Source organism: Talpa occidentalis, unplaced genomic scaffold (assembly GCF_014898055.3).
Source record: "Talpa occidentalis isolate TD23 unplaced genomic scaffold, MPIMG_talOcc4v2.1 talOcc4.12, whole genome shotgun sequence".
NCBI lineage: Eukaryota > Metazoa > Chordata > Mammalia > Eulipotyphla > Talpidae > Talpa > Talpa occidentalis.
This window is the reverse complement of record NW_023601212.1, coordinates 101,605,032-101,630,582: the sequence shown is the minus strand read 5'-3', so window position 1 is coordinate 101,630,582 and position 25,551 is coordinate 101,605,032. Positions and strand designations below refer to the sequence as shown.

Here is a 25,551-nt window from a genome sequence, read left to right as displayed (position 1 = left end):
TCCTGCTCACAGTCTAAGGAAGACTTTCCCAAAACTTCATCAAAAAATAAACCCTAGGGCCTCCCTGGTGGCGCAAAGGGTTAAGCGCCGCACTGTGGAGCAATCCGCAGCCTCTGCAGCACGTGTTCGATCCCCGGCCAGCCAGGGAGCAACCCACATAGTGCAGCAGACCTCTTCTGATTCGCCCGCTGCTCCCCTCAGCAATGTGTTTCGGTCAGTCTGCCTGTTCTGTTCTGCACTCTGTCTCTGGTGGATTCTCTCACCACCACCCCCTCCCCCCGCCTCTCTGGCCTGTACCCCGGCTCTTGTATGCATAAATAAATAAATCTTAAAAAAAAAACAAAAACAAATAACCTTAATCTGTGAAGAATGCTTTCTACAAACTATTTTGGCCCCTTTTCAAAGATTTGTTACTTATAAGAGAGGAGTAGAAGGATTTCTAAGGCCACACAAGCAAATCCTTGTTGACCTTAGAATGAAAAGGCTCTAGAGCAGGGACCAAAACACACGGCAGCCCCTGCCCTCAGCATCCCCTCTGCTACCCTCCCTGTGCGAGCCCCTCTCAACTCCACCGGCAGGAGGGGCTTGAATGCTGAACAGCTTCTAAATCTCACCTAAATGTACCGTTTTTCTTTCCATCTAAAGGACAAGTGTTTGGGTTGTGTTCAGTAGAAAAACAGAACATGCTAGCAGGAAGATAACATAATCAGGTGTTGCTATTTCTGAAACAGAAAAATCATTTCATTTTTTCTAAATCAGAGCATGCCGTGTTTACATTAACATTACTGGCAGGCTGCTGAAAGAGCTCGTGCTTTCTATTTTAAATATTTTTCTTGAAGAGTCACACAAAATGAGAATGAGAAAGAGGAAATTATCACGAACACGCAGAATGTCCAGAACTGTAAGATTTTTGCATAACTCTAAGTTAGATGAATGTTAAAGCCTAAATGTAAAGAATCTGTATTAAAATTATAAATTGCAAAACTGTCCTAAGAACAGGCTACACAGGCCAGTGACCCAGGGGCTGCTGGCTGGACGGCGGGCCCACGCTGTTCCTCTCCTCTCCGGGTGTGTGCAGGGAGCTAGTGAGCGCCGCCCCATGCCCCCACGATGCTGTGCCCCCATGCTTTAGTCTGTAACTGGCAACAGTAACAGTATCCACTTTATGTTTTGTTTTTTTTTAATATAATCTTTTTTTTAAAACTTTTATGGTTTTTTAAAATTTTCATTTTTTATTTTTTTTAGATTTTTATTTATTTATTTATACAAGCACTGGGTACAGTCAGAAGCGTGGGAGGGTGAGAGAATTCACCAGAGCCAGAGCGGGAAGCAGAGCAGGCAGAAGGACCGAAGTACACTGCTGAGGGGAGCGGCGGGCGGCAGGAGAGGTCTGCGCGCCATGCCGGACCCTCCTCCGGTGGCTGGGGAGCACCCAGGGATTGAACCAGCGCGGAAGAGGCTGCAGGCAGCTTTGCAACCCAGCGCTCAACTGCTGCACCACCGGGGAGGCCCTCCACTTAATGAATAAACAGTTAAATAGTTTTCCCTCAAAATCACAGATTTAGACTTTCCTAAAGGAAAATATCTTGATCCAAAAGACCACAATACTAAGAGGCAAAATAAACAGAAAACAGCAAAACTGTTGTCAAAAATCTCAAGTCAACCCTGACAGAAAAAAGCTTCAGGCCCTCAGGGTTTTACAGGTGAAGCAACTCCATTCTTCAAGAACAGATTACCTGAATGCTAAGCCATTCCAGAGAATAGATGCAAAAAACTACCAAATTCTCTATCAAGTTAACATGGCACGAATATCAAAACATGACAAAATACACAAAAAACTACAATTCAATCTCACTATTGATTAGTGAGAAGCAAAAATTCTCAATGAAAAAGTAGCAAGTAAAATTCAGCAGTGTATTAACTTTTAATTTCGCAGTTACAGAGATGGTTCAATTTGATATTAGGAAACCTACTGAGATAATATGTTTCATATACATAAAGAAAATAAATTCACAGGGTAATCAACCATGGGTGTCAAAAAAAAAAAAAAGGAATGTGACAAACTCCAACATCCAATAAATGAAGACTAGATTGTGTCCCCATTAAAAATGTCTACATACCAAAGCTCACGCTGCACCTAATAATGAAACACTGTTTACTTAAGTCAGGGTGCCTGAAAGCATAAACATTGCTGGAAACACCTGCAAGAATGCAAAGGATGACCGTGTACTAGGAAAGCTCAAGAAAATCACCTGAAAAAGAATTAGAATAAATAAGAGAACCCTATAACGTGGCCAGATCATTACAGCGGTATTTATCTATTGATATATGACACACCAGTTCTCCTATATTGAAACAATGCAACCCCAATAGCAACATAAAAAGCATAGACACACCCACAGACAGACGCACCTACTGTCCCCCTCTGGCAGCACAGGCCTGCACCTGAGACTCGACTGGCATGTGCAGGGGAAGGCGACGCAGGAGCCGCGAAACTATTAAAATCTCTCATTTCTCGCTAAAGGATTTACGAAGTCCCATCCAATCCCAATCAAATCCCAAGATTCTGAAAGAGTCTGAGAAACAATTCTCAAGTTTATCTCAAACAACTGTTCCCGACTGGGGCGCATGACCCCCCAGAAGGCCCGCACCTGCGTGACACTTGTGGCACACGAGCTCTGACTGAACTGGTCTGCGGCAGGGCCCGGGCGTCAGGTTTTGAGAACTCCCAGGTAATTCTGACGAGCAGACGGGGCGAGGAGCCACACATCTGGACAAGACTCTTTTAAGAACAGCAAAGGAAACACTTTGACGCTCTGACCTTAGGAAACATCAGGACAGGGACGGAGGGCAGTTGGTTTCCTCACACACCACACGCTGCCATGCGCGAGGGGACGAGTTTCTGACACGGGGCGAACCAAGATGGAGGCAAAAGAAAGAGTCCAGGATTAAACCCAGAGCCCAGAGCTCTTATTTTTAAAAACTGCAGAAAACATCCTGAACATGGACTCAGGAGGACGGTCTGCCCGAGAGGCATGTGCCCGAGAGCGCGGGCGAGGGCAGGGGCTCTGACGGGCGCCAGCTGACAGAGGCGACCCACGTTTTAAAGAAATGTCCTCAGGGCCCTAGATATTTTAAGATGACGCAAGTCTAAGACCGAAAGTTGAAGAACTCTTGCCGCCTGCTTTGGGATAGGACTTAAGCCCCCAAAGCAAGCACTTCTCCTGCCCGGGTCGTGTGCCGGAGAGACGGCGGCCTGGATCGGGGCCTCCTATGAGTGAACCCCAGAACCCCAGCCCCCGCGCACACAGACCCGCTCCAGACACCGGGGAGAGAGGCACTGAAGTTCACGTGCCCCTTCGCGAGGGTTTCAAAAGAGACAAATGCAATTCTGTTGTTTCACTTTTATTTCTCAAGTTGCTAATAGTCCTCTTCCCACCTAGGAGAGTCACAGCTTTCAACGCTTGCATCAACCTTGCTGGGAATCTGTTTTCTGCTCTTATTCCTGCTTTTATTTGGCACAAATCACATCCCCAGAGCAGTTCAAGCTGTTTCCTGCGTTCTGGTATTCGCTGTGCCAAACGCGCCTGTGGTGGGGTCGGCCTGCACCCTCCACCCCACCAGCTTCCCTCTTTCTCAGCTGCCTCCTCTGTCTGGGCATCGACCTGCCTGTTCCCCAAGCAGCCCCTACTCTCGCCGCCACTGGTATGGGTGGTGGCCGCAGTCCTGCCTTCCCCGGACCCAGAGGCGCGGCCCAGCCCCGAGTCAGAAGCTCCCGGTGATGCTCAAACACCTAATTCTGGGCCCTGGCCCTGCCGTTCCTGCGCTGGAAAGTGCAGCAGGCAGCCCGTCAGCGAGGAACAAGTGGAGACCGACAAGAGATACTTCACCAACTGGTTGTAAAAAGGAAAGCGGGGTGAAAAGGAGGCAGAGCTGCCTCTGCGGACGCATGACGCACGGGAGGCCAATTCCTGACAGAAGCTGTCTCTTTCAACAGGTGGTGGAATCTCCACCCTCTCCTCAGAGGTGGGGATCGGGCAATCAGCCCAACTGCGTTTGCTGTCTTCAACGGCCTGACACAGAGGCCACCCCACATGCGGCTTCCCTGAGACTGCCCCCTCCCAGCACCGGCAGGGATCTGCAGCCCAGGGGGAAGGGCTCCGGACACCAAACCTGTCTCTTCCAAGTCTGAGGGGCAGGAGGACAGGAACGTGCCAGTCCCCCGGCCTGTGGCACGACCTGTGGGGAGAGGCCCCGCTGCTAAGAAGCACGCGACGCCCCGAGTCCCTTACCTTGGTCATGCCTCCTGCCTGTGCCGTGTTCAGTCCCCCGTGACCGGCAATTTGCGGGGACACCTGTGTCAACGTCTCGGCCAGCACGCTGCTCGCGGCGCCTTGCATGGCGGGGGCGGGGTATGGCATTCCAGTTCCCCTTCCTCTGCCGGCAGCGCCAAGAGATCCGTTCATGACTTGCGCCTGTCCTGGCTGGGCCTGGTTCATCAAACTGTGGCCAGAGTTACTATTGAGGAGGCCGGGGTGGGTCTGGCTAAAGCTGGCGTTCATGCAGATGCCGGGGCCCGTCTGCGACGTGGCGGGACTGCTGGTCACCAGCCCCACCTGCTTTTGTGCTTGCGGATTCAGTGCTTGGGAAGCAGGCGGAGTGGGCCCCGAGGTGCCGGCCGCCTGTTTGGGTAGGCTGGGTGCTGAAGAATCTCCCTGGCTCAGAGGGCTCTTGCCCATGGCACCCAAGCTGGCCAGGTTCGCACTGTTCGGCGGCCCTGGGGCCTGGCCCCCCAAGCCCGGCTGCACAGGGCTGCTGGCGCTCACATTCCCGAGTCCCGGGTTGATGCTCGAGCCGCTGCCGCCTCGCAGAAGCTCCGACAGTTGTTTATGTTTGGAGGCAGCGTCTTGAACAAGGTTCCCGCTGTTTAAAATGCCTAACTCTCCTCCGTTGGGAATCAGCTCATCGGGAAGATCATTTTCCAAGTCAAACAATGATCCAAAATCTAGAAATTAAAGAGAAATGGAAATGAGACCCTGAGCACCACAACCACTTTCCTGCTGTCGCCTGTGACTATGACCTGAACCCAAAGGGGCGCAAGGACTGGCCCCTCGCATGTCTTACGGGTCATGTCAAAATGATCTGCTAATTCACTCGAAAAAACAAAATGTGGAAGAACAGTTTTCAAATTCTGAAGAGGGAAAAGTTAAGCACAGATGAGCAGAAAGTCAGGCCTACTAGATTTTATCATTACTTTAAAACAGGAATTGGGCCATGCGGTGTAAGGGCAAATGCAGATCTACCAATTACCAAAAAAAAAACAAAAAACAGGAAGTCAAAAAATTTTAGAATTATAACATTAAAATGCATGTAAAGAAGTAACTGGGCCTCGGGTTAGATAAACAGTGATTTAGGGGGAGTAAAATTTAAGCTTAAGTAATTATGTAATAAAAAGTGAACTATCAAAGAAAATCCAGCCCTACCAGAAATGAGATCTCTCAAATGAGATCTCTCCCAGAGTGTTGAAGCAGCAGAAAATAACAGACATATATAGAAACTAAAAATAGTTAAAAGTAAAAAAAAAAACGAGAGCTTGAAAAATACTTGCATCATCTGAAAGGGGTTGGTGTTACACACACACACACACACACACACACACGACCCATGCTGGCACCTAAGTGCAAATGCACGAGGACATAAGTGCACAAGTGCCATGGGGAAGCGGCGCGGCAAAGAAAACCAGCCGCCCCCGGTCCCCATCATGAGCCAGCCAGCACCTTCTCCCCGGGCCCTTCTCAACAGAACACTGCTCTGACACGGTCCAGGCATCATCTCTGCTCCTGCACGGCCATGGATTCAGCCCACCGCCACCTGCTACCCACGCGTGTGCAAAGGACATGCTGTGTGGGGAGGTGTTCACCCCGGCTGGGCCACAAAAGCAAAGGTGCGAACGAAGCAATTTGGCCTAGAGGTCACAGCTACCAGCCCCGGCTGCCTGCCTCCGGCCCCAACCCTGTGGCCAGCCCCCACTTGCCAGCAGCGTGATCCTGGGTAACATGTTAGACTTTCTGTGCTGGTTTCCGCAGTTGAAAACCAGGGTGACAGCGGCTGCTACCTGTCACGGAGTTGTGAGGCTAAGTGAACAAACGTACAACACTCAGAACAGTGTCTGTAGTGAAAGTATTTAGTAAGTGCGAGATGCTTGGAAACTGCTAGCCATTGTTTGTTTGGAGGCTTAACAAATTGCCGCACAACGTAAGCCATTACACACCTATTACAATATTTACGAAGACGGCAGAGATGCAGGAAAACATGCCGTGCAAAGACATCCAGACGGAAACTGCGCGAGACGGCAGAGGGGAGGTCAGGGCTACAGCAGGCAGTGTGGCAGGGCGGGAAAGCGACATGCCAAGGAGGAACAGTGCAGGGAGGTGGCGGTGGGGAATGTGTGGGGCTTTCTCCTTCCAGCTGCCCATTGTTGGAAGATGAAGAGCCTCCTTCTCCAGGGAAGCAGGCCCCAGTGACCGCTCACCCACTCCCCACGCCATCCCCGCTGGCTGCCTGGGCGGTCCCCCCCACTGGCGCCAGCGTGAAGGGCTAAGTCACCCTCCACTATCATGTCCCTGGCAGGTAACACCGTCTCAGCTCAGGGGATCACAGGCAAGATGGTCATGTAGTTCCGGAAAAGGTTTCTTTCCTCATAGTGATCAGAAAGAAACCTCCCTTTTCTTCATCCCACTGCGTCACAGAGCTGTGACAACCGTCTTCAACCGCAGGAGACACCACTCACAAAGGATGGCTGTAGCCCAGAACACGAACGCCTGGGTTCTCGAAGCCATCACGGAGCTGAATGACCCAGCTCAGGAGGCCTCACAATGCATGGCACGTGAGGGAAAAGCGTACCCGATCGGGTAAGCCACGTAGCGGGGCTGAGGGCACCGAGCGGTCTCCAAGCCCGTGGGTGAGGTCCAGGTCCATGTGGCGCATGCTGTGTGGGCACGGGGCTACCACTCACCCTCGACCCTTCTTTCCACGGCACCTCCTTGTGACCCCACCTTCCAGCCCACAGGCCGCCGTGCAGAACTGGCAGCCACCTCCTGTCAGCCTCCAAAGTGCCCCACACATGCCTCGTGCCGGTGACTGCTTCTCCTGACTTGCTGGTGACAAGGTGGACACACCCGCAGGCGTGCACACTTGCACACACACCTGCACTTTGTTTCTGTGGACACTGTGCGAGCAAGCTGCAGACGACCCCCTCCTCCAGGCCCTTCTACACTCACACTCTGCCCACTGTCCCAGTGTTATGTCCACATCTACCCTCCTGCAACGCAACTCTGGACGCAGGGCCCCCCGTGGCCATGTCTCTCTGTCTTGCCCCCTTCGGTCCGCAAAGCTTCCTCAGGCTCTCTCTCGCAGCTGACGTTTCAGAAGCCTACAGGCCAGCTGTCTTGTGGAGCACCCCTCCGTTCGGGTTGTTTCCTCAAGGTTACAGGACATGCAAGTGCACCAAGCCTGGACGCAGCAGACGCCCTGAGAGTGAGCAGCCTCTGCTCCCGGCGCGGTTTGTGGGTTCTGTCCCCAGCTTTCCTGCGACTGTGTGGTACCGAATCTGGAGGAGCCCCGAAGTCTCCAGACAGAAAAATCATATCCAAAAAAAAAAATTCAAAACCACCTCCCAGCAGCACAACTCCTGTTTCTGTCAACTCGTGTTTCTAGCCTTGTGTCCACAGGCCCGCACCAGTTCCTCGGGGATCTTCCGAACGAGGCCTCTTTCTTTTTCTTGACACAATGGTCCACGAACATGAAAAACGAAACTTCGCCTGACTCTGAAAGGGGCCATTGTGACGCGGGCCAGCTTCCTTCCTACTTGCTCAGGGAAGAACCATGAGCTCACGCACTTTGCAGCGAAGCATGAGCTGCCCCCAAACTCCCCTGGCCCTTCCGCGCATCCCTGAGCCCTCTGCCTAGGAGGGGACCGTGGACAGAGAGCAAACCCCAGCTCGACGCGGCAGGACCAGCGTCGGGGCTGCCAGTTCTGCGTGGGAACTGGAAATGGAACCGGCACTTGGAAGCGGAACCCAAGCTCAAGTCCCGGCCAAGGCAACTAGTCCCTCGTCCCCGAGCAAACGGGGAGCCTGCGTGTCTCATCCCTCGGGTGAACCAGGGACCGCACCCCGGGACGGGCGGAGCAGCGCGCCTGTGTCTCAGTCCCTGCTGGTCTGCTTCTACCTGCACAAAGAATTTACTCTAAAGTTTCTTACCGGGAGAAACTCACTCACCACCCTATCACTGTGAAACGTGCCCGCTTCCTTTCACGGTGTAAGGTTACCGTGCACACGTGCACACACGCGCACCCGGTCTTGGGCAGAGGCTTGGGCTGCCATCTCTGACTGGGCTGCCACATTTTGTTCACCCTGACCATATTTTCCTCACTCTGCTTCAACCCAAACCCGTCACAGCTGCTGGGATGCAGGCGGGGCCGCCAAGTTCTGCTCATGTCCTCCCCCACCAGTCTACACTCCTACGAACAAGCACGCAGCCAAGTACCTCAGGTGTGGCTTTTTAAATGGTGAGACAGGTCACGTGGGGCTGTGGAAGGCACATCTAGAGCTATACGTCATCTCGCCATCACAGCCACCAGGCTCGGCTGAACAGACGACAGAGCCAGGATGTTGCAACACGACGCAGCCACGCTCTCCGCACCGAAGTGTCCCAGCGCCCGGGTTGAGCAACACCAATCTGAATCATCGGAAGTTCCTAAGGTGCAAGATTGAGCACCACCACTTCCCAGCCCAGGGCCGTCGTCGAGCATCCCCTCTCCCCCCACCCCCGAGTCACCAGGGGACCAGGGGTAGGAAAAGCTGAGGCCGGACCTCATGGGCTTAACAGGGGAGCTTCCCGGAAAACAGCCAACAGCCACAGCCACAGCCGGGACCAGGAATCCTCCCGATCTGGGGAAGGGAGGGTGGCGGGGGGGAGGGGGCGGTCCCGGCCACCCACCCAGAGTCCACCCCTTCCATGGAGCTGATCTGAGAAAACACAGCCTCCAGCTCCCGGGTCTGCCACAGGCACACAGGGCTGCCGCCGCCGGGTCAGACCCTGGGCAGGCCCCGGGCACTGCACCCCCCCTCCCGTGGCCAGCACCTCCCCACTCTGCCAGGGCAGGCCCTGCGCCCGTTCGCACCCGTCTTCACCAGAAGTCAGTGCTTCCCCTCGAGGAAGGACTAGACGGCTGCGGGCGCTCGGAGAGACAACTGCGTTTTCCTGAACTAACTAGGTGCGCGCCGGGTCCGTCTGCTCAGCCAGGGGCAGTTTGAAAACAGTCCTGCTTGGAGGAGGCTTCACACGCACCAGCTGAACAAATCACTCACAAAACAGCGTTCCTCGGGCTTCCAGTTTCTCTTTCTGTCGTAACACTCCATTTTTTCATGTCAATTGTATTTCAAACCCCCAAATCTCTGTGTTGGCAGAACCACTTTTTCTGTCAAAGCGAGTCCATATCTGTTCTCCACCCCGCCGGCCCGGCCTAGGGAGGGTCTCCACGCTCTCCGCCCCCGGCCCGGTGCAGGCCGCCCCGGCGCCCGCCACAGAATGCCAGGTCCTGTCCCCACCTGCGCGCAGACTGAGGGCACCACAGGGTGCCGGGGCCAGGGGACACACAACGGCACCGTGGACGGTTACAGTCCGGCCCAAGCTAGGAAGCGGTGCCCCGGCCTCAGCGCTGCCTTCCTCCCGCAGACACAGAGAGAGGCGCCCAGCCGGGAGCCGCCTGAGGGTGACCCCGCCAGTGCCTCCTCCTGCGCCGCCTCCTCCTAGTGTCCGTGGTCCCTGCTCCTGCCCGCCGGCGTCCCGGCCCCGCGCGAGGCGGCCACGGGAGGACCCGACTCCAAGAGCTTCTCCACTTCCAGGCGCACCCCTGCCCCCCCCACGGGGACCTTCGCGTCCCCACTCGCCCCTCCTCCTCGCCACAGCCGCCCCCAACCACAACAGAGTCTGTGTTCTTTCAATTCTGCTCATCATTTCTTTAGATTTTCTTTGCCATCGCTCCAGCTCGTGCAAATACTCTTAAAATCTGTCAAAACCTAAGCACCTTTATTTATCCACCCGGAAAAACTTACAAACAGACTTTTCAACTCCTGAGTCAAACTGGACACAGAAAGCCAACTTGGCCCAGCCGCGGCGATGCGCTCTTTAAACACCCACACCCCAGAGGAGGCACCGCAGCCCCGCGCACGCCCCGTGACTCCCGGGGGGGCGCCCCGGCCCCCCCCTCGGCGGCTCCTGAGCACGGGACCCCGGACGCAGAGTCTGGGCAGGAGGAAAACACCCGCCGGCCCTGCCTCGGGCCCGGCCCCGCCCCTCACTGCCGCGATCCCCGCGTGTCCCTGACGCAAATGGAAATGGACACCGTGGCCGTCTCTGGGGTGGCCGGGGACGGTCACAGTCCCGCCTGCCCCGGCCGCCCCCCGGACCGAACCAGGCAGGTGCGTCCAGGCCCGGCCCCCACGCCTGGCACGGGGCACCTGCCTCAGGGTTTTCTCGGGGAAAGCCGAACAATCTGTGACAATTCTAGGAGAATGAAAGCTCAGTTTGCTTTGAAAATCCTTGGGAATTGCGCAAATAAATAACGGAGTAAGGCTCCAACAACGGAGAATTAAAATACAAAAAAAGAATAAGCAAAAAAAAAAAAAAAGCACCATCTGATTAGCATTTATGCCATTACAAGTGATTTTTATGTCAGCATTAAAACAAGTTCCCAAAAGACATCTTTCTTTTTTTACAACGATAATTAGGAAATAATTAAAGCAAATTCCTCAAATTGTGTGATTCAGGCTTCTCTTACAGAGCCACACGCCCCTGCTGAGCGCAGATCGGGGGAGGCACCCGGCACCCTGAAGTCCTATCCCCCCAGAGCCGCCTTGTCCAGAGCCAGGCACATGGGCAGCTGCCTGCAGGCTGGCGGGCACGTCCAGGGCCCAGGTGGAAGCCAGCCCTGGGGCCCACACAAGCGTGAGGGAGCAAGTGGTGGCCACGAGCTGGGGCACTGTCACCGGGAGCTGCTTCTGCGCCACGGGAGGCAGGGAGTGAACGGCACCAGACTTCAAGTGAGAAGCAAACTCAGAGCAGAATTTTAGAGGCAAGAGCCCTGAGAAAAGAGAAAGTGCCATTGAGGTGCTGCTGTGGTGAGCCCCCCCAGGACGCAGCCACGCCATAGTCCGTTCCCCATGTGTGCTGGTGCGCTGGAGGAAAAGCCTCCGGACTGCCTGCCACAAGGGCAGCTCTTGGGGAGGTCACGGCATGCCCATCTGTCCCTGTTCCCCTCACAAAACGGAGCTCCTAGGGGGTACAGCCCAGGTCTGTCCTCGGAGGCACACGCACGCATGGGGGGGGCGGGAAGGTACAGACAGCTCCTGCCTCCTGCGGACAAGTGGTCACGATGAAGGGCACAAGTGGTCACGATGAAGGGCGGGGCAGGAGCAGATGAGGGCACCATGGGGTGCATCTGCTTGGAGAGAGAGAAAGAAACCCAGGAGCAAACACCAGTCACTCCCAGAGGAACCCGTAGCGCGACACTTTTTAGTCCTGATTTTGGACTCCATGAGCCAACGGTCCACCTCAGTAATTCCAGAAAAGAGGTGGATGCTTAGCGCAGCGGCCGGGCCCAGGATCAGCGTCAGCCCAGGCGCTCTTGTCTCCAGGGGAGTGTCCACAGTTTGAGGAGGACAGCTGAAATGGGCTCAGTATTAGTTTAAAATGTTTTAATGTTCAAACAAGCCTTAAAAAGCACTTTAAATGACTTTTCAAAAGTATTTTTAAAGGACTGTGACAATCTACACCTAACACTTTGTACCTCATAGGATCCCTCATAGGATCCACCTAATAGCAGGATAAAAACCCAACGACGTGCATGGCGGGAAAGCTGAGGTCATTTCAAAATACGGGAGAAAAAAAAAAATCCAAGCGTGTAGCTTCTAGAACATCAATGATGAAACCTCTAAGAGAGGATTCTGTTCACATCTGCGCTTGTGACTAAGGAAGTGACGACTGGCCCATCTGTGGGGCTCCGGATGGCACCTCAGCTCACACCCGCTGAGCCCCTCACTGGGGGCCCCCCCGGGAGAACCAAACTCCACTTCTCGCCACTTAGCAGACACTCCAGGCCACAAATACTAAAAAGATGGTCTCTCTGGACTTACTTTCCAAGTAGTTTTTCTTTAAAATATGTATCTTCTGATGGCTAAAAAGGTGCTAGTTACCAGTTTTGTTCTCCCTCCCGACCTTTTAACTTAATGATTCTCAAGCGACTCTCCCTCCCAAGTGCCCCCAGCCCTCCCCCCGCTCGGGTCTGCCATGCCAGAGGCCTCAGAGCGAGGGACTTCTGGTCCCCTCTAGAGTTCTGCAATCTCTGACTAAAGGAGTGACAGGGTCCACAGCTAAGATGAATATTCCTGAAAGTCCAACCAAGCAAGACTTGGTACAGAAGCAGGTTGTTAAGCTGCACACCTTGGTACAGGTTTTAACAACTTCTTCCAGAATCCAGGAAACTGGTATGACCTGGTCACACAACAGTAACAGAACAGCTAAAATTCTGAGATGACATCACATTAATTTCCTTAATTGTCGTGAGGCAGAAACACTAGCATCATTTTGTGTTACGTACACCATCAAACATTTTATCATTAAAAAGCTTTTAGAATGAAGCCTGCTCTTCAAATCTGGTACATCCAGCAGCTCTGGGGCACAGACAGCGGAGCGACCACCGCCTAGGAAGACAGACAGACCCACACAGCTTGGCTCCAAAGCACAGAGAGACTCGCCAACACCGCCTGCTGGGGGCAGGAGCAGGGTGGCTGCAGCTAGGAGAGCGGGTCTTCTCACTGAACCTTGAACCCTATGAATTACCTATTCAATAGAGGGCAAAAATTTAAAAAAAAAAAAAATTGTTTGAATAAAAAAAGTTCCTTGTCTTGGGCCTCCCTGGTGGCACAGGCGGTTGAGTGCAGCGCTATGAAGCTGTCCGCAGCCTCTGCCAGTGCAGGTTCGATCCCGGCCGGCTGGCGAGAATCCCACATGGCACAGAAGACCTCTCCTGTCTCGCCCGCTGCTCCCCTCAGCTGAGTATTTCTTCCGTCTGCCTGTTCTGGTCCCTGCTCTTTCTTTTTTTTAAAGATTTATTTATTTATACAAGAACTGGGGAACAGTCAGAGGCGCGAGAGGGTGAGAGAATTCACCACAGACAGAGCGGGGAGCAGAACAGGCAGACGGACCAAAGACACTGCTGAGGGGAGCAGGGGGAGCAGCGGGCGCGGCAGGAGAGGTCTGCTGCGCCATGTGAGAGTCTCCCTTGCTGGGATCGGACCTGCACTGCAGAGGCTGCGGACAGTTTCACAGCATGGCGCTCAACCTGCTGCACCACCGGGGAGGCCCCGTTCCCTGCTCTTTCTCTGGTGAATCCTCTCACCCTCCCACGCCTCTGGCCTGCACCCCGGTTCTTGTATAAATAAATAAATCTTTAAAAAAAAAATTCCTTGTCTTAAGAACATTAGCTTTAATTCTTTTTTTTTAAAAAAGATTTATTTATTTATGCAAGCACTGGGTACAGTCAGAAGCGCGGGAGCGTGAGAGAATTCACCAGAACCAGAGCGGGGAACAGAATAGGTAGACTGATGAAATACACTGCTGAGGGGAGCAGCGGGTGCGGCAGGAGAGGTCTGTTGCGCCATGTGGGACCCTCACCCGCAACCTGTGATCAAACCAGTGCTACAGAATCTGCGAGCAGCTTCACAGCCGCTCAATCACTGCGCCACCAGGGGAGGCCCTTAGCTCTGATTCTTAAGCTGCTTCCCGGGGAGTTGGAGGGAGAAGGCAGGTGTCAACTCTCTTGGCAAAGGTGGACTTGGATGAAAATATACCTTAGAAAGAGCTGAGCTAAACTCTGGAGAACAAATCACAGTCATTTCTTCCAATTACCCTAAACAGGATTTCCAAAATTTTGCATTTTTATAAGCCCTAAAAGGAGAACATGGGCTCCTGGCCTGACATTCAGGGCTGTCCACGACCCCCGGCCTTCCTTTAGATGCCTAGGCCACTGCCCCTGCCCAAGCCAGCATCCTTCCTCTGAGCCCCACAGTCTGAGTGTCTGACGTCTTCCCTCACAACTCGACCTCAGGGTGAGGTCAGACAGGCGCTGCTGGCGGGACTGCTAGATCGCCTGCCACCCCTTGCACTCAGGTGTCCTGTCTCTCCTCCACAGGACAGTTTTTACTAGCAAAAAACATCAACCCCAGCGCCCCCATATCGCAAGCACGTCACCTGGACGCACACATCCGAAAGTGCGCTGTGCAGGAGGGCTGCTTAGCGTGTGGCCCAGGCTGCCCTGCTCCCCTCTGTAGCCAGCCCCAGGACCTCTAAACAGCCAGCGCACCAAAAAGAACAAACTGATTTTTGCAAAAAAATTAGCTACACGCTTGAGAGTGTACACCTGCAGACCTTCACACCTGCTAGTTAGGCTGTTCCCTCTGCCTGGGAGAGCACCCCATCTCCTACTCATCCAGTGTCTCAGGGACAGTGTCACTTCCCCCAGGAGGCCATCCTAGACTCTGCAGAGCAGACCTGGCTTGAACCCCAGGCCCACAAGGGGGACCCCCCTCTGCGTTCTGTCTCACCTGATTGCTTCTGCTGCCGTGAGGCAGGCACGGGCCTGCCAGGCTCCAGGAGGCTGGGCCAGCTCCTCAGAGTGACGCTTATCTTCTAAGTGACGAAGAATCCTGAACCTAGTCATGAATATTTCTGAAAATGTCTTCCACCTCAAAAAGATGGTCCCTTTAGGGTCTCCCTGGTGGCACAAGGGATTAAGCACCACACTATGAAGCTGTCTGCAGCCCCTGCAGCACAAGTTCGATCCCCGGCTGGCCAGGGAGAAACCCACAGGGCACAGAAGACTTCTGTCATGCCCGCTGCTCCCCTCAGCAGTGCGTTTCAATGGATCTGCCTGTTCTGCTCCCCACTCTGTCTCTGGTGGATCCTCTCACCCCCCCCCCCCATCTCTGGCCTGTACTCCAGCTCTTGTATGCATAAATAATAAATCTTAAAAAAAAAAAAAAAGATGTTTCCTTTAAAAGAGAACTTTATTCCTAAGATCATAAAATCTTAAAGCAAACTCACGATGAATGAGATTAGTATCGGCAGGGTCGTGCTGTCTAATACAGCAGCTTTACATTTACATTAATTAAAATTAAATCAAATTTAAAGTTTAGTTCCTGAATCCCATCAGTAACACTTCCAGGGCTCGGGAGCTGCAGGCGGCCTGGCTCCAGCCCCACGGCCAGAGCTTCTGCTGACCCACGGAGATGGCCATGAGAACCCCGCGTCCCCGCAAAGGAGGCTGCCAAGACCACCGTTATTGCTGGGAAGGAGTCGTGTTTTTCTTAAACCTTCAAAGACCGGGGAGAGTCACAAGTGCGAGGTAAAACGCTGAATCTCTCTTAATATTGCGAATGATTCCCTCAGAAATTTTTTAAGATAAGTTCTACTCTGGACAGGTTGTGTCCTGCCAACAAAAACTAATTCTGATAGAACACGCGACACAACCAAAATGACCCAGAAAAATCTATCAACATTTCATGACTTTTTTGTAGATTTTCAATAAAGGTTTCTTACTAAATACATAAATAGGATTAATGTTAAGTGGGCCACAAAATGGGGAAAATCTTCTCTCCTCCACAGGACAGTTTTTACTAGCAAAAAACATCAATCACCACACCTAAAATAGCTAGAAGAATGGAAAAATAGTAACAACCCCCACTGAAACAACTTCCATTACAGCATCTGTCACAACACAACAAGGAGCACAATCCCTCCAAGTAGCTGAACCAAAGAGGAAATTAAGTTTCACTGATAATCCTTTCACCCAATCAACCTGTATAAACTGGATAGCGATCCCCAAGGCCATTTTCTTCCCTAACACTATTTCCTAAAAAGAAAGCCTTTTCAAAGACGGACGTACTGACACGCAACCTCCGTGAGTTTCGGGTGGGCAAGGGACGAAGGAGGTTTGTTATTTACTGAGAAGCGATGCCCATGGAACGCCCCGCTGACACGGTCACCACAGAGTGACAACACCTCTTGCTTGCGATGAGAACTTCCACTGTCCGCCACTCGGCGACTTCAACTGTGCAGCATGTCCTCCTCTGCTGGCGTGACCGCGCTCCACATGGGGCCCGAGGTCTGCTTTACAGTGCATACTTTTTTTTTTGAAGATTTATTTATTTATACAAGCATGGGGGTACAGGCCAGAGGCGTGGCAGGGTGAGAGAATTCACCAGAGACAGAGCAGGGAGCAGAGCAGGCAGAAGGACCGAAGACAGTGCTGAGGGAAGCAGCGGGCGAGACAGGGGAGGTCCGCCACGCCATACGGGTTTCTTCCTGACCGGCTGGGAATCGAACCCACACTGTAGAGGCTGCGGACAACTTCAAAGCACAGCGCTCAACCTGCTGCGCCACTGGGGAGGCCCTATAGTTCATACCTTTTAGTCCCCTTCACCCATTTCACCCTCCACCTACCTACTCCCCCTCGCCTCCACCTCTGGGAACCACCAATCTGCTCTTTAAGAGCTCAGTTTGGGGTTTGTTCCAGATTCCACAAATAAGTGAAATCGCACGGTATTTGTCTGTCTTTCTGATCTATTTCCACTAATAATAATGCCCTCAAGGTCCTCCCGGGCTGTCACAAATGCCTTGGCTTCTTTTTGCTGGCCAAGCAATGTTGCACCACAGCCTTCATTCGCCTGCCCGTCCACGGGCACCGAGTTTCGTTCCCTACCCCGACCGCTGGAAACAGTGCTGAAGTGAACACTGACATGCAGATATTTTTTCAAGTGTTTTGTTTTCTTCAGGTACATCTCCCGAAGGGGGCGGCTGGCCACACGCTACCTCCGCCTTCGCTCCTGAAGCACACGTGCTGCTCCGCGCCGCGGCTGCGCCGGCCCGTCCCCACCAGCAGCGTGCAAGGCCCCCGCCCCTCCACCCTCACCGCCACACTGGTTACTGCTGGTCTGTTGGAGAACAGTCACTCTAACAGGTGTGAGGAAATAAGACTTTTTATAATTTCTCCTTAATTTTCCTTTCCCCGCAACTACTAACCTCAATCAAGTCGTTGTTCCGAAACAATACTAGAAAACCATTTAGAGCTCAAATTTCCAATAAAGAGCAGCACTGAACCTCCAACACAGGTTGAGCGAAGTGCGCCAAGCGTCACCGTGTGCAGGCTCCTGGCCTCTGCTGTGTCCACTCTCTGTGCGCTGGCACTGAGCGCCCGCCAGCCGGTACCGGAGTGAAACAAGCAGGCTGGCAGCTCCCAGGTGTCCCAACCTGGTTCTGGGCCAGGACCCTCCCCTCCGCCACCCCAATCCTCACCAGCCCTAGGGGAAGTGCTGTCTAATGCCTCCCTACACAAGTAAAGGCTGGTAACAGCAACTCTAACTTTAGACAGCAGGACCTACGACAGTCTGATATGTGAAGTTGATCAGCTAGAAGAAGCGTGAGAGTCCAGAAAGACAAAGTCCCTTAGAAATGAGGACACGCCCCCTCCCCAAATGTAAAGTCTGGCTCAGAGCACAGAGCTGGTGAGTGGGGCATGGCAGTTTGGTGTCTGTTCTGAGTTGAAGGCAGGGTGCCTGCCCTCCCCAGTGCCACCCCGCTGGCCTCCAGTATAAAAAGCTCTGACATTTCCTTCAACTCTGAGTCATGGTTAGAAGGTTCTACTTTTAATCAGGTGACAAATACTCAAAATATTTTAATTCAAAGGAATTGGGTCAAGCTCTTAGAGTTCATAATTGTCAACGCAAACCCTAATTGATAGATTTCTATAGTTCCTGATTGTTACCAGTTTGCAATCAAATACCAAAGCCTGCTAAACCAAAACAAAAAAAAACCCTGCACAATCCTGTCTCTACAGGCGATCATAAAAATAATGCTTACTTTCTCTATTTATTGGTTATTCTGACTACAAAGCTAAAACATGCATAAGAAGTTCAGTTTTGATAAGAAAATAACAAAATATTTTGGGGGCAGTGCAAAGGGAAACTCTGAATAGAAAGAACTTGCTCCACAACAACACTGTACAATCCCAGTAAACAGCTACAAATACTGAGACCCGTGTGTGGAGTACGGCACAGGCACATCAGAAAGGCCAGCACAAAGATGTCCAAACAGTAGTAAATGGGACACCCAGAAATAGGAAAGTCAGATTCAATCAAGTGAATTTTTCCCCCATTAGATTTTACTATTCTAGCAGTGGTTGAGCCAAACATTCTTTTGATTAATGGAAATAAAACACGAGGGAAATGTCACACAGGGTGATACCCACGTCTTTCCATGGGTAAGGTCTAAAAAGAAAGGAATTCAACTTTCAGGTATAAGAGCTCAAAAATAGCCTGGCTCCCCAAATTTAGAACCAGAAAACACTCCAAAGGCAGTTCTTCAATGACAGCAAGTCATTCTCTATATTGTCGAAGAGCTTGAAAAGAAAAAAAAAAAAAAAGGCACTTTTGCTTACTTCTGTGCCTTTCCTGTGTCTGAAGTGCTCGCCCCAAATCCTTTCCAGTCAAGCTCAAAGGAATGGCCTCCGGGCTCCACGCCTGGGCCCCACACCCTTCCAGAAGCAGGATGCGTGCACACGCGTGTGTGCAGCCCCCAACAGACACCAGCACAACCAACGACTTCCTTTCTGAATCGATGATGTGCTGCAATGGGAGAATTTTCCTGAAAGCTAAGTTTGAACCTGACTTGAGAAAGTATGTCACCCCTTCCCCAGTCAAGGCAGCACTGGGGACCAGCACGCCAGAACCGCCAGATCCGAGAAGCCAGCCAGGCGGGGGAGGGTGTCCCGAGGAGACCTGCATCTTGAAGAAAATGCCTCAAGGTGGGCTGGAAAGGAAGACGAGAACTGGCCAGGAGTTCGAGCATGTAGGTGCCTGTATGGGACAACCAGAGAGGAGTCAGGTGCGAGGCAAGGTCATGGTCACAGCGTGGAGACAAGACTGCGTGAGTAGCACGCGTGCTCCCCAAGCACAGACGCCGCGGACCCTGGTGGACTTCCCCAGAGGCCTGGCATGGGCTGGGCAGGAGGGGCCTGACGGCACTGGGAAGCAGACAGGCGAGCGCCCTCCAGGCTACCCCTGGCCTGCACGCCCTCCCTTAGCCAAGGCTAGCCAGACCCTCGCCTGTCCCCAAGGCCTGTCTCCCCCGGACGGACACAGGGCATTAGCCAGCAGGGGAGTGGAACAAGCCCTTCAGACTGTCGGCTCCGATGCAGGTGCTCTGGCCCTTGATCGCGTTTCTATCTTTTCTCAAGTTGCCCCTAGTCTCATCCACACAGTCCGAAGCCACTCTCAAGTACCGATCACGGGCCCTTGCTCACTACCCGTGCCGAGTGCGTGGCTGACGCTGACCTGCAGCACCCACAGGGAAACAGGAGCACACCTTTACTGCCTGGACGGTCCATGAAATATGCTTCAAAATTACTAAGACTTGACAGGCACGTAATGCCATTTAAATATTTGTAATTTAAGTATTTCAAGCCATCACGTTCCTGTTTAAAAAAAACACAATTGACAATAGAGGCAAAAACCAACAGCACTGACTACGTACGGGATTCTCGGCTGGGTAGGCCGCACCTCCTCAGATCAGCCTACATCTGAGGGGCAGGGGTGCACGTGGCTACTGTCACTTCTAGAACCGTCGGCTGGCGGTCTCCGGTCCAAAAAGACCAGCACGCCCGGGGAGTGTGGGCTGGGGCACACCGCGTCCCTGCAGGGGCCGCGCATGGGCACTTGCTCCAGACCAGGCGCTCCCCCACGCTCGAGGTCCGAGAGGGCAGTTGTCACTGTCTCTGCCGAAGAGGAAACGCACGCAGAGAGCTGATGTGACTGGGCGAGGGTGGCAACGCGAGTGGGGCGGAGGGAAACTGCACCCGCCTGGTTGGCTGCAGGCCAGCATCTGGCTCCCGCACTGCCCCATCCGGGACCCAGGAGGCTTTGGGGGCCCCAAATGCTCTGTGGCCTGAGACCCGCCAGGCTGGTCTCAGATGAGCGCGCACGGTGCATTGCTCCAAATCTCAATGCAAGTTGAAGTGAAGACTAGACCCCAAAGTCTGCGGCAATTAGCTGAAAAGCACAACCTAGGTTGTGCCTACATCTGAGGGGCAGGGGTGCACGTGGGTTGTGTAAAAGCACAACCTAGTGAGACAAGCTAGGGACGCTGGAGGGTAATACTGACAGCAGCGCGCGCGCTCACAAAGCTGCTCGCTTTCATGTTCTGGGGCTAAGGGCACGTGCCGAGGGCCACTGGGATCAACTAAAGCCAAAGGCAAAAGATGAGCAAATGAGCAGTCACTTCATTAACTGTTTTTTCCAGTTTACCTGATTTGAAGTGAAGAAGGATGTAAAAGGGTCTGGGAGCGGGGAGCTCCCAGACTGCCTGGCTGGCCTTGCACTCACTGGACCCTGGGGCTCAGCACCCTGCTCCCACTTCAACTTCAGGGTCAGCGGCCAGAGCAGCGCGCAGTAGGTGCCCAGGAAACTTGGGCTGCTGCTCTTCTACTGCCCTTCTCCAGAGACACCCAGCCTGGGGCAGCCACAGCAGTCGGTCCCACCCAACGCCAGGGTCCCACGCTGCGATAAGAGGGCCAGGTCCCGGCTGCCGGTGTTGCTAACGGCAGTCGCGCTAGCCTGACTGGCACGCGGCCGTGCCCGTGGGTCCAGAGTCTAGGCTGCTTTCACACTAAGACGGCACCGAGCAACTGCGACGGAGCCCATATGGTCCACGAAGGGCAAAACGTGTATGCCGGCCCCTCAAAGAAAAAGTTCTGCCAACCCTCGTGTGACAGAAAGGCTGGGGAGGGTGCGAGTGCCGCCCTTTCACGAGGCGCCCGGCCCCAGCGCGCAGGCCCAGGCGGCCCAGTCCCGGCCCACCACGGGCCAGCCTGCTGGAGCACAGGGCCTGTTTCAAGAAATGCTTCTCCACGTGCACCCTAGTTCTTGGACTACACTAGAAATGCTGTTTGCATGAAGTGAAGAGATGGGGTCCTGCCTGACGCCTCTCCAGGCACTCAGCTGGTGGAAGCAGCCTTCCCGCCTGGGGCACCTCATAGAAGGTGCGTCTCACCCTGACAGGCCAGGCAGACTTTGGCGAAGTCACTCACAACGATTCTTCTGTAAACATGTTAAGAAAAATCATCAAGCTGGCACCCTGCACAGCACCAAGTCACCACCCACTTCGTGCCACGACTACAACGGCGCAAGGGGCACCACCACGGGCCAATGGCCTCGGCATCCACTCCAGACGGGGATGCGGCCTCAGTCCCCGTCTAAGTCATTTTCAATCATGTGTGAGAATTACAGAATCACATCTGAACCTTCAACAAGTCTCCCCATCTGCCGCCCCTCTGGCAGGACCCGCACTGCCCCCCATCACCACCAGGAACTTAAGCAGCGCCACTGTTCTCGGTCCCTGCAGTTACTCAAAAGGTCCTGCCCTAGAAGTCTCCACGCAAATCCCTTTTCCTATTTAGCTTATTTAACTTAGAGATGAGCCAAACACCCTGACTGGTCCTCAGGTACCACCGCAATGAACAGGGTCGGTTGAGGCCACTGTGTAGACCTGGGTCATACCCTGCTGGGCCAGGAACAAGGGGGCGTGGGGCAGCCTGCCCTGTGCCCCTGAAGGAAGAACACATCTCTGTCTGCGCCCCCCCCCCCAACCAAGGAATTCAAATCACTTACTGCAGTTCCGCTATTAAGACCTGCCAAGTTCAGCAGTCTCTGGGGTCTGTGGTCTGAGCACACACCACTTTTCTGGACAGATCTACAGAGCGAATATGCGTTGCTTGAATGGTCCAGGTTCGGTGCTGGTTCCAAGTCTTTTATGCTGGGGAGGGTGTCCTCACTCGCGTCCAGCTCCTAACCTAGAAAACCTTCCAACCTCGCAGGAAGCTGTGCGGGTCAAACTCAGAAAAGCTGCTCCGTAAGGCCGCCGCGCTGTCGCAGGAGGTGCCCCGGCTGGCGACCGAGCTTTACTTACACCCGCTTTTCCACCGTTTAAAGGGACCTGCATGATCACCGCAATCACGACTGCCGAGGGACACTACACAGCCCAGGATGAAACAGACCTCTGCTTAGTCTCCAGAATGCAATCTCAAAAGCCTTTCTATTACATTTGTCGTGTATAAACTGTCTCCATAAAGCACGCGCGTGCACACACAGCCTTCCGCTTGCCTGGACATTAGTTCTCCTACACTATTAAATCCCTGAAGGACATTAACATGCTGTTTTAATCTGGACACATTAAATTAAAAAGTTTCTAAAAACACACACACAGCTAACTATACACTGGCAGCACAAACCCCTCCTTCTTCCCGAGTGCCAAGTGTGTTAGTGAAAAAGTGGTTAAGTGATTTCAACAACTTCTGAGAGCATCACATTCTGCGCCCCAACAGAACTCTGGGGCAGGGGGACAGCGCTGTTTTTTTCCCTTCTGGCCGCTCTCCTTCAGGGCACACTCCCTGTTTCTGCATCACTGCTGCCCACCCCCCCAAGACGCCATCCCGGACCTCCCGGCCCCTCACTGGCGGCCACAACATTCACCACTCAAGCTGCCACCTCACCCCACCGGATTATGCACACCCACGCTAGACTGCAAGTGCCCTGTGGGCAGTAGCTTGGCTAGTGAGCCCCCCAATAGCAGCAGTACTGTTTCTGGGTCCACAGGCCCGTCCCCAGACACACACTGCGTGCTGGCATCTGAGTCACTCTTATTTCTCAGGCCACCGAGGCAGCTGCCACTGCCACCACCTCCTCCTGGCCCCTGGCACAGAAGTCCTCTCCCACAAACTTCATCACACCAGCGGGGCACTTGCCGAGTGCACCGTGGCCCACTTTTCTCCTCAGAGTCTCAAACACACATCCCCTCACTAAAATAAGGCTGAGCCGCTCAAGAATGTTTTCCCCGAGCTCACCCCACTTTCCCTTCGGCCCATGCACCTTCACTCCGCCGTGGGGATTACGTAAATCCTTCAGCCCTGAACTTACTCAACATACAGCCTCAAGACCTCTGTCCGAAACGAGCAGCTACAAGAGACAAGGTTGTAGCGTGTTTAACGGGCTGATAACGACCCCCCCCCGCCCCCGCAGACCCTCTCCCCGAGGTTGTTACCGGAGCGAGCAGCCGGATCGCCGACCTGTAGCCAAGGACCCAACACCCAGGTGCCGCCGTGGATTTTATCCTTGGCTTATCTAAATCAGATCTACGGAAAACTACTTTTCGTTTCACAGCCGGCAGGGTGGCCCCGCGCGGTCCCGGCAGCGGAGCTCGTCGGAAGGGCCGGCCGGGGCCTCCATCTTGGAAACAGCTGGACGCGGACGGCAGGACCGGCCTTTTGTTCGGCCGAGTGACTCTCGTCCCCCCACGAACAGCAAAACAGCCCGTGACAATAGCGCGCCCCGAACAATAGCGCGGCCGCAGCCCCTCGCGGGGTCCGGGACGCGCCTCCGAGTTGAACTTGCCCGGCCGCCCGCGTCCAGGCCGGGCCTCGCCGCGCCCGCAGCGCCCGGCCGCGGCGGCCTCTGTCCCGGGCCCCGGGCCCCGCCAGCCCCGCCAGCCCCGCCCGGCGCCCGGGGGTCCCCGCCCCGCCCCGCCCCGCCGCGCGCCCCGCTCCCGGCCCCGGCGGCCGCCGGGCTGACCCGGAGCCGCCGCCTCCTCGCGCCGGCCCCGGCCCCGCCGCGGTGAAACGAAAGTCAGAAAGTTCGGGGCTCGCCGGCGGGGGGCGGCGGCGGCGGCCGCACGGCGACGGGGAGCGGCGGGTCGGGCCCGCCGGGACCGGGTCCCCGCGAGCTGCTCCCGGGCGCGGCGGACGGGGCCGCGGGCGCTCGCGCAGGGAGGCCCGGACGGGGCGGCCCGGACGGGGCGGCCCGTGAATCAGACAGCGGGAGGCTCCTCCCGGCGGCGGCCCGGGGGCCGCGAAAGTTCCGAGGGGCCGCTCCGGGGGGCGCAGGCACGAGCCCGGGGCCCCCCAGAAACTCGCGCCCCGGCCCGCACCCCGGCCCGGCCCGGCCCCCTGCCCGCACCCCCAGCCCTGCCCGCACCCCGGCCCTGCCCGCACCCCGGCCCTGCCCGCACCCCCAGCCCTGCCCGCACCCCGGCCGGCCCTGCCCGCACCCCCAGCCCTGCCCGCACCCCGGCCCTGCCCGCACCCCGGCCGGCCCTGCCCGCACCCCGGCCCTGCCCGCACCCCGGCCGGCCCTGCCCGCACCCCGGCCCTGCCCGCACCCCGGCCCTGCCGGCACCCCGGCCGGCCCTGCCCGCACCCCGGCCCTGCCCGCACCTGCCCCGGGCCGAGCCGCGGCCGCGCCACCCGCCGGCGGAGCCCCGGGGCGGACCCCGGCGCGGCGCGTCCCGGCAACTTTCGGGGAGTTCGCGGGGCCGGGGCGCCCCGCCCGCCCCCGCCCCCCGCTGTCAGCTCACCTGCGCTGTCAGCCGCCGCGAAGCCGGGCGAGCCGAGCTTGGCCCGCTTGGGGTTGGGCGGCCCGTCCAGCAAGTTCTCGGCCATCTTCCCGGCGCGCGGCGGCGGCGAGGGGGCGCCCGGGCGGGCCGGGCGCGGAGCCGCGGGCGGGCGCCGCGGAGGAGGCCGCCGGGTGGGGGAGGCGGCGGCCCAATCTCAGCCGCGGCAACAGCGCCCCGCCGCGCTCAGCGCCCGCCCCCGGCCGCCGCCGGCCGCGGCCCCCGCATCCCCCGCGCGCCCCCGAGCCGAGCGGCGGCGCCCCGGCCGGGCCTGCCGCGACGGCCGCGCCTCAGGCCGGGCCCGGGGCCATGGAGCGCCGCCGCGCCGCCCGCCCCCCCGCGCCCGCCGCGGGCCCGCGCGGCCCGGCGACCGGGGGGCCCGGCTCCGCGCCGCGCCCGGCCCGCGCCGCCGCCGCCGTGGGGGGAGCGGCGCCCGGTCGCCGCCGCCGCCGCCGCCGCGGCCCCCACCCCGCGCCGCCGCCGCCGCCGCCGCCGCCGCCGCCGCCGCCGCGGCTCCGGGAGGCCGAGCCGAGAGGCGAGCGGGGCCGCCGGGGCGGGCGCCGAGGGCCGGGCGGAGCGGGCCGGCCGGGCGGAGCGGGCAGCGCGGGCGGTTGCGGGGCCCGGGGCCGGCGGGGCCGCGTAGATCGCGCTCGAAGCCCCGGTCGGGTCCGCGACAAGATGGCGGCTGTTGATTCCTCAATTAAAAAAAAAAGAAAGTTTTTTTTCTTCTCTTTCCAGAGCCTGAACGGGGAGGGGGAGGGGGCGGGGCACGCCGGTGCGTCACCCCCCCGCGGCGTCACCACGCACGGCCCCCGCCCCGCCCCCTCCACCTGCGCCGGCCGCGCCGGAAACAGCCGAGCGCGCTCGGGCCGAGGGGCCGAAGGCGCGGCCGCCGGGCGTGGGGCGTGGGGCGGCGGCGACTGGGGCCGGCCGGCGCGGCTCCGGGCGCCCGGCCCGGGCGCCCCCTTTGTCCTGACGGCGACGGGGCGGCGCGGG

The 25,551-nt window shown here is 56.1% G+C and overlaps 1 protein-coding gene across 1 annotated transcript in view; it reads right to left on the bottom strand.

Annotated features, from left to right (window-relative positions):
* The window catches only part of CREBBP (CREB binding protein), a 95,527-nt gene extending 70,904 nt beyond the window's left edge, over positions 1–24,623 (bottom strand). Inside the window, 2 exon segments of the mRNA XM_037507701.1 lie at positions 4,293–5,005; positions 24,520–24,623. Coding sequence (XP_037363598.1) covers positions 4,293–5,005; positions 24,520–24,604 — 798 coding nt within the window. The 5' untranslated portion in view covers positions 24,605–24,623.
* Positions 24,624–25,551: the final 928 nt, after the last annotated feature.